At 54.8% G+C, this 7,026-nt stretch overlaps 1 protein-coding gene across 1 annotated transcript; it reads left to right on the top strand.

Moving 5' to 3' along the window:
- Positions 1-4,234: 4,234 nt before the first annotated feature.
- Positions 4,235-6,112, top strand: HOXB13 (homeobox B13). Its single transcript, XM_019416118.2, has 2 exons — positions 4,235-4,864; positions 5,859-6,112. The coding sequence occupies exons 1-2, from the start codon at positions 4,267-4,269 to the stop codon at positions 6,110-6,112; spliced, it is 852 nt and encodes a 283-aa protein (XP_019271663.1). The 5' UTR covers positions 4,235-4,266.
- The last annotated feature ends 914 nt before the right edge of the window (positions 6,113-7,026 follow it).

Here is a 7,026-nt window from a genome sequence, read left to right as displayed (position 1 = left end):
GAAGGAAAGAAAGGCAGTCAGGACAACACAGATGTAAAAAAAGAAAAGAAAGATACCAAGAGACTAAAGACAGACGAAAAGAAAATACAGATGGAAAGAAAGGATGTTAGAAAAGACGAGAGAAAAGAGCACACACCCCATTAGGCCCTCTTCATAAAGGAAGCGGCTCCAAGCAGTGTCGCAGCAGCGGAGCCCTGACCTTTCCAGAAAAAGAACTGTGGCCACCACAGATAAATTCGCGTTACTCTTCACGGCCGACCTGAGGCCTTCGGTCGTCGTGATCATATACCTTGTTCCAGGTGGGAGAACGAAGACAGCGGCGCTCATCTTGCTTTACAAAACATAATACATAATTTAACCACTGCCCCAAGTGGGCCGAGGGGGCGCCGCTCGCCCCCTCCCCCTCGCCGGCGACCCGAGCCCGGGCGGGGGCGGGAGCTGACAAGGAGGTTCCAAGTCCCCGTGGCCGGAACCCCTGGGGGCGCGGCGGCCGCGCTCAAAGCCCGGCTGTAAAGGTCAAAGGCGGTCCGTGGGGCCGCGCTGAATGGGCTCCCGGAGGTAAACAGACTCTTAACTTTCAACTTGGCCTTGACCTTCCCGGAGGTGTCTGGGCGGTATGTAAAGGAGCAGCTGAGGCTTTCAGCGCGTTTGGCTGGGTCCGTAAAGGGACTTGGGGCGGGGGGGACGGCTCGGGGGTCCTGGAGGGTCTGCATGGAGGCTCCCAGCAGGACACAAAGGAGTCTGTGGGGCGGGGCGGGGTGGGGGGTGCCCGGGGGGAAGGGTTGGCTCGGCCTGGGCTGGCTGGGAGGTCAGGAGGCCCCCTGAGACCTCAACCGAACTCACGTTGGGCTGGAGGGAGGATTTGGAGGCTCTGAGCCTCAGTTTCTCTTTGTGGAAATCTCAGGCGTACACAGCGTTGGGAGAGGCAAGTGAGGAGAGGCCGGTTGTCTTTAGGGCAACTGTCCTTTTCTCTTCAAATAAGAAAAGGTGGCTGTAGTTCCTTAGATAGACACAGATACACATACAGAACTCGTAGGTGTTCGGTTTATAAAATGCTCTCAAGTGCATTCCATTTAAATTCCATTTAATCTCCACACCATTTCTGTGAAGTAGGAATTATTGTCCCCGTAAGGAGACATAATTTTTACGGATGAGGGAGTTCGTCGTACCTTATCTGAATTCACTAAAGGTCGATGACAGGTCACAGAGAGACGGACATGCATACACAATGTACAAGAAGCGGGAACATATGTCATATGCTAATAAATATGACATCCAGAAGGATTCCCTGGGATCTAGTAGACACTAACTAAATTGCAGAGTGTAACAAAAACAAAAACAAAAATCCTAGAGTACTTGTATTGAAACGTATCTGTTTACACGGGAGTCTCTAGCACAGCTGGAGAGCTTCTCCCCGGCAAGGTTCCGGTGAATCATCTCTGCGTTCCAGAATAATGCTGAGCTCAGTGCATTTCCGTGGACACGAACCAGAACACTACATATCCCCAAATCACATATATCTGTGTGATTCATCCATGTTGTGAATAGCAGTAGGGTTTTTTTTTTTATCACTGTGTAGTACTCCCTTCTTTAATTATAGCACGATGTATTTACCCATTGTACTACCGATGGACATTTGGGTTGTTTTTGTCTTTGAACTACAATGAATTAAGCTGCTTTGGACATTCCGGTACCTGCCTTTTGATGGACATAAACATTCGTTTCTGTTGGGAATATGTCCAGGAATGGAATTGCTGGGTCATAAGGTATGACTAGAATTATGTACTTTGGGGGGCGCCTGAGAGGCTCAGTCGGTTAAGCGTCCAACTGGCTCAGGTCATGATCTCGCAGTTCGTGAGCTCGAGCCCCGCGTCGGGTTCTGTGCTGACAGCTCGGAGCCTGCTTCGGATTCTGTCTCCCTCTCTCTCTGCCCCTCCCCTGATCACACTCTCTCTGTCTCTCAAAAATGAATAAACATTAAAAAATAAAAAAAAAAGAATTATGTATTTCTAAGTTTAGGGATCTTATACCTGTACTGTCACCTACAGTAAAAACCAGTGACAAGAGGTGCCTGGCTGGCTCAGTCGGTGGAGTGCGGAGTGCGTGACTCTTGATCTCGAGTTGTGAGTTCAAGCCCCAGGCTGGGTGTAGAACATACTTAAAAAAAAAAAAAATTGAAAAAAATTGTAGTCTTTAGGCAAAAATCCTGGCAGTTCTGTCTTTCATTATTACACAAGCAAGAGGCTAGGAGAAGAAACTGGAAAGCATCCAAAGAGATATCTCCTCCCTTTTCTCTCATGTTGTTTTCAAATAAAATAAAACCTAGTGAGGATTTTGTGCTTGGTGTCTTCTGTTATTAGCAAGGTCCGTCGAGGGCGAGCTATGATCTCCACTACAGCCCCACAGCTTGGGGGAAATTCCAGTTTGTATGGAATTCTCAGTTTCCTGAGAGATGGCTCAAGTTCAGGTTCAGGTTGGTACGGTTGGGCATGGCTGAGCCCACCTAGAGTCAGGGTGGATTGTTTCGTATAATCGCCGTGACGCTGGTGTGGAATGGAAAAGTTCCTGCCTCCTCCAGAAAAACTGGGGGTTCTAGAAGAAGTGGACCCAGGAGGATTTGATTTGGGAGGGGTAGCAAAGGAAACAGAAAAACCTCTGAGGAACTGTGAAACGAATTGGTTGGAGTCTTCTGAATTGCACTGTACAATAGGGTCCAAGGGAGGGACCTCCAGCAATCCTTGCAGTGTTTCGGGCTCTCTCTCTCCCATCCTGCTTTCCAAGGAAATGTAAATCCTGGAGGAAGCCAATAGGGGGTCCTGGGCTTTCTGGACACTCAGCTTGGGTAGGAATGTGCCAGGGCCACGGTGAGTTACCTGGGCCTCTTGGGAATTAAGAGGAGACCGGCAGGGCAGAGAGGCTGGACATCTTTGCACAGGGCAGGCTCCTTCTTCCTTGGGGCCCAGCACCCCTGCAACTCGTGTGCTTAGCCAGTTAGGCCTGGTTTCCTGGAAATTCCTTAGATCCCAGCAAAGGGGGAAAAGAGATCCTCTTTTCTGGCTGGTACTTCGGGGTTTTATAAGACCCTTTCCCACTCCTGCAACCCAATTCTCTCTTTCCCTCTTGGTGCTGTCGTCCCTCGGCCTCTGCCTCTCTCTGAATATACAAGGCATCTTTGTGCTCTCTCCGTACTTTTTTCCCCACCATGAAACGGAAATCCGGACCCCCTTTCGCAGGCTACAGCTAGAAACTCCATTTCCCTTTCAGATCTGAACGTGGCACATCCCAGGCTCCAGATCTCCCGTCTTCTCCCCAGCTCCTGTCTCCCTCCCTCTCTTGCCCCACCCCACTCCGGGAGCCGGCTGGGCGGTAGCTGGGATCCCGGGGTGGGGTGTGTGTGTGTGTGTCGGGGGAAGGGCTTCCCAGGCACTTCCCTGGGCAGCCTATTACGCGCATCCGGAATAGGAGGGGCACCTGGAGTGAACTGGGATGCTTGCCCCCAGGGACCTAAAGCAAGGGGCTCCCAGAAATGCCCTCTAATCCCCATTTCCCAGCCTCTTCTGGTTCAGGCACCTTCCCAGGTTCCCCTTTCAGGCACAGAGCGGCCTCCTCCGGGCCCCACCCCCGACTCCCCTTCCCCACCCCACCCCCACCATGAGATGCACACTTTATAGGGAGAGCTTTTTATTCTCTCGTTAAACCTGCCAAAGCACCGGAGACAGAGAGCCAGGGAGGGAGAGGAGGCTGCGGAGGTGGGGGGCCGGCTCCTTGTCTTCTGTCCCTCCCCCTCCCGCTTCTCCCCTCCCCCCGGACGCGGAGCTGGGTAGCTCCCAACTGGAAAGCGGAGAAAGGACACTTCCTCTCGGTTCTTTTCTGGTTTCCAAATGCAATAAAAGCGAGGGAGAGGGAGAGAGGGACTTAGGGAGGGAGGGAGGGAGGCGCGAAGGGAGAGAGGGAGGGGTAGGAGGAGGGAGGGAGGGAGGGAGAGGGAGAGAGACACACTGGGAGAGAAGCAAGGGTAAAGTATTTTCGCAATTTCTGCCATGAAGATTTTACTAGCTTCTCTCCCCAAGGCCACAGCCAATCAGCGCGCGTGCCCTGGCACCTGCGTCTCCTGCGTCAAGACGGCCGGGACGAGCGAATGCAGGCGCCGGGCGAGCTGGGAGCGATTTAAAAAGCCTTGGATTCCCGGGGCCTGGGTGGGGAGAGCGAGCTGGGTGCCCCCTGTATCCCCCACCCCCGGCACCCCATGAGCCGACCCGCGGCCCCATGGAGCCCGGCAATTATGCCACCTTGGACGGGGCCAAGGACATGGATGGCTTGCCCGGGGCGGGAGGGAGCCGGAATCTAGTCGCCCACTCCCCACTGACTAGCCACCCAGCAGCGGCGCCTACGCTGATGCCCGCCGTCAGCTATGCCCCCCTGGACCTGCCGGGCTCTGCGGAACCGCCAAAGCAGTGCCACCCTTGCCCCGGGGTGCCCCAGGGGGCGGCTTCGGTGCCTTACGGCTACTTTGGAGGCGGGTACTACTCCTGCCGAGTGTCCCGGAGCTCGCTGAAACCCTGTGCCCAGGCGGCCACCCTAGCTGCCTACCCCGCGGAGACTGCCGCTGCCGGGGAGGAGTACCCCAGCCGCCCCACCGAGTTTGCCTTCTATCCGGGGTACTCGGGACCCTACCAGCCTATGGCCAGTTACCTGGATGTGTCGGTGGTGCAGACTCTGGGGGCCCCCGGGGAGCCTCGCCACGACTCCCTGCTGCCTGTGGACAGTTACCAGTCCTGGGCCCTCACCGGGGGCTGGAACGGCCAGATGTGTTGCCAGGGAGAACAGAACCCGCCAGGGCCCTTCTGGAAGGCAGCATTTGCAGGTAACTTGCCCCACTACTTTGGGTCCCGTTGGTGCTGAGTGTGGGTTGTAGGCCCAGCCGGCACTTGCATGGGAGGAGGTGAAGGGAAACTTGGGGCTGGTGAGGAGGAGCTTGTGGTCCTCTGTTGGCTATTAGGGCCCTGAAGGGGGGTTTTAGGCAGTTGAAGAGCCTGGTGGAGCCCCAGAGGGTCAGTGTGCGGGGGTGGGGGTGGCTGAGCTGGGTGTTTTCGAAAGCCTGCGGGCCACCAGGCCCCTTCACCTCCCTAGGAGGCTTTGGGACCAGCTTCTCAATATGTCAGAGTGTTTGGTTCCCCTATCACCTCTGAGGGGCTTAGGCTGTTCCTACCTCAAAGATCCCAGGTTTACTTCTGCCAAAAGGCTAAATGACTCTCAATTTAGTGAGTATGGGGGTGGGGTGTGTCGGAACAGAGATAATGGATGTTCTGTAAAAAATACAAGCCCTCCTTTTCTCTCCAATGAATTTTCAGTTTCCACAGGAAAATTCAGATTTCCTGCAGTCATAACCTAGGGGTATGTGTGTGTGGGGTGTGTGTGTGTGTGTGTGTGTGTGTGTGTGTGTGTGTGTTGGGAGCGGGGACAGAAATGTGTTCCCTTCTGTACATAACTTGGCTGTAGACTCTAGGAGAGTGGCCAGGAGTGTGAAAATGCATGTGAGGGTGGATGTATGTATGTGACCCTGGGCAAAGGTCTGGCCGTGTGTGATGGGTGTGTTTCCAGACCTGCAAGCGTGAGGACAGTGTTAGGTAAGGGTGATCCGCAGGATCCTGGTCTTTCCAAGCCTCAGCGGTAATTAGAAACGAGCCGGAAGTCGAGGTGTCCCGCTGTGCTTTGGGGGAGTGGGAGCCCGCGTGTGTCTGAAGGGCGATCTGGGGGCTCCTGGAGAGTTACTTAGCTTGTAGGGCCTGGGTCTGCGCGTGGCCTTGGGGGCAGAGGTCTGAGCGTGGCTTTCTCTCCCTCCTTCCGTCGACGCGCAGATACAAGCGCGCAGCACCCTCCAGAAGGCTGCGCCTTCCGACGGGGCCGAAAGAAGCGCATTCCGTACAGCAAGGGGCAGTTGCGCGAGTTGGAGCGCGAGTATTCCGCTAACAAGTTCATTACCAAGGACAAGAGGCGCAAGATCTCCGCGGCCACCAGCCTCTCAGAGCGCCAGATCACCATCTGGTTTCAGAACCGCCGGGTTAAGGAGAAGAAAGTCCTCGCCAAGGTCAAGACCAGCACCACTCCGTGAGGGAGATCCCTGCCTGGGGAGGTGGGGGGGGGGGGGAGGGAGAAATGGGAGTGTCCTCGGGAGACCGGGAGACTGCCAGTGCCAGGCTGGAGCGCAGGACTCTAGTGAGGGGCTCCCACAGGTTACACTCGTCACAGGCCACACCTCTTGGGCTGTTCCGGAGGGATGGTCTGCTGTACCCCCATATGTTCTAGGGAGCCAGTGAGGCCCAGAGTTACAGTCCAACCCACCAGAGTAAGCCACCAGCTACAGGACCTGTCGCGGTCATAATCATTCACCTTAGGGGCAGTAATTACTATCACAAGTATGAGTTCCCATGAAAATTAGTCTCCTATTTTCTATCTAGAGCTCTGAAGAGCACCTTAGAAACCGCTTGCATGGATTGAGCTGATTATGAATAAACTTGGAAGGAGACCCCTGGCAGGGAAGCTTCCTCTGGATCCCCGTCCATTTCCAAATCCCATCCCCCGCCCCAGTGACTGCGGCAGAGAGGAGAAAAGGCACATTCATCCCTGCGACTACCTACGCCTACCGTTGCTCCGTTTAGCATTTTTCTCAGAGGACCCACGGGCAAGAAAGACAACACGGGTGGGCACCACTCCCTCCCTTCCCCGCCCACCCCCTAGGTTGTACCGAGTGGTCTCAGAAGTCCCATCCTCAACGCTTAGATTTTGTCCTTGTGTGAAAATGAAGCCAGCGTGCTGCCCTCCCGAGTCCGTCCTCCTTCCTCGAGAAAAACTGGGTTCGAGAAAGCGCCCGGATAATTCACCACCTCTCATTTCCTCCCCCAAACTTCCCAAGTCTTTCCTTAGCGTTCCCGGTGGTTCTGTCCAGGTTACGATCCGTCGGGCGTTTGGAAGCCACATGAAATAGGTATTTGTGGCCTTGTAGATGTGCCCCACCCAGGCACAGAA

The sequence above is a fragment of the Panthera pardus genome, unplaced genomic scaffold, assembly GCF_024362965.1.
Source record: "Panthera pardus isolate Hobbes unplaced genomic scaffold, ASM2436296v1 HiC_scaffold_3, whole genome shotgun sequence".
Classification (NCBI taxonomy): Eukaryota; Metazoa; Chordata; class Mammalia; order Carnivora; family Felidae; genus Panthera; species Panthera pardus.
This window is presented reverse-complemented; position numbering and strand designations above follow the sequence as displayed.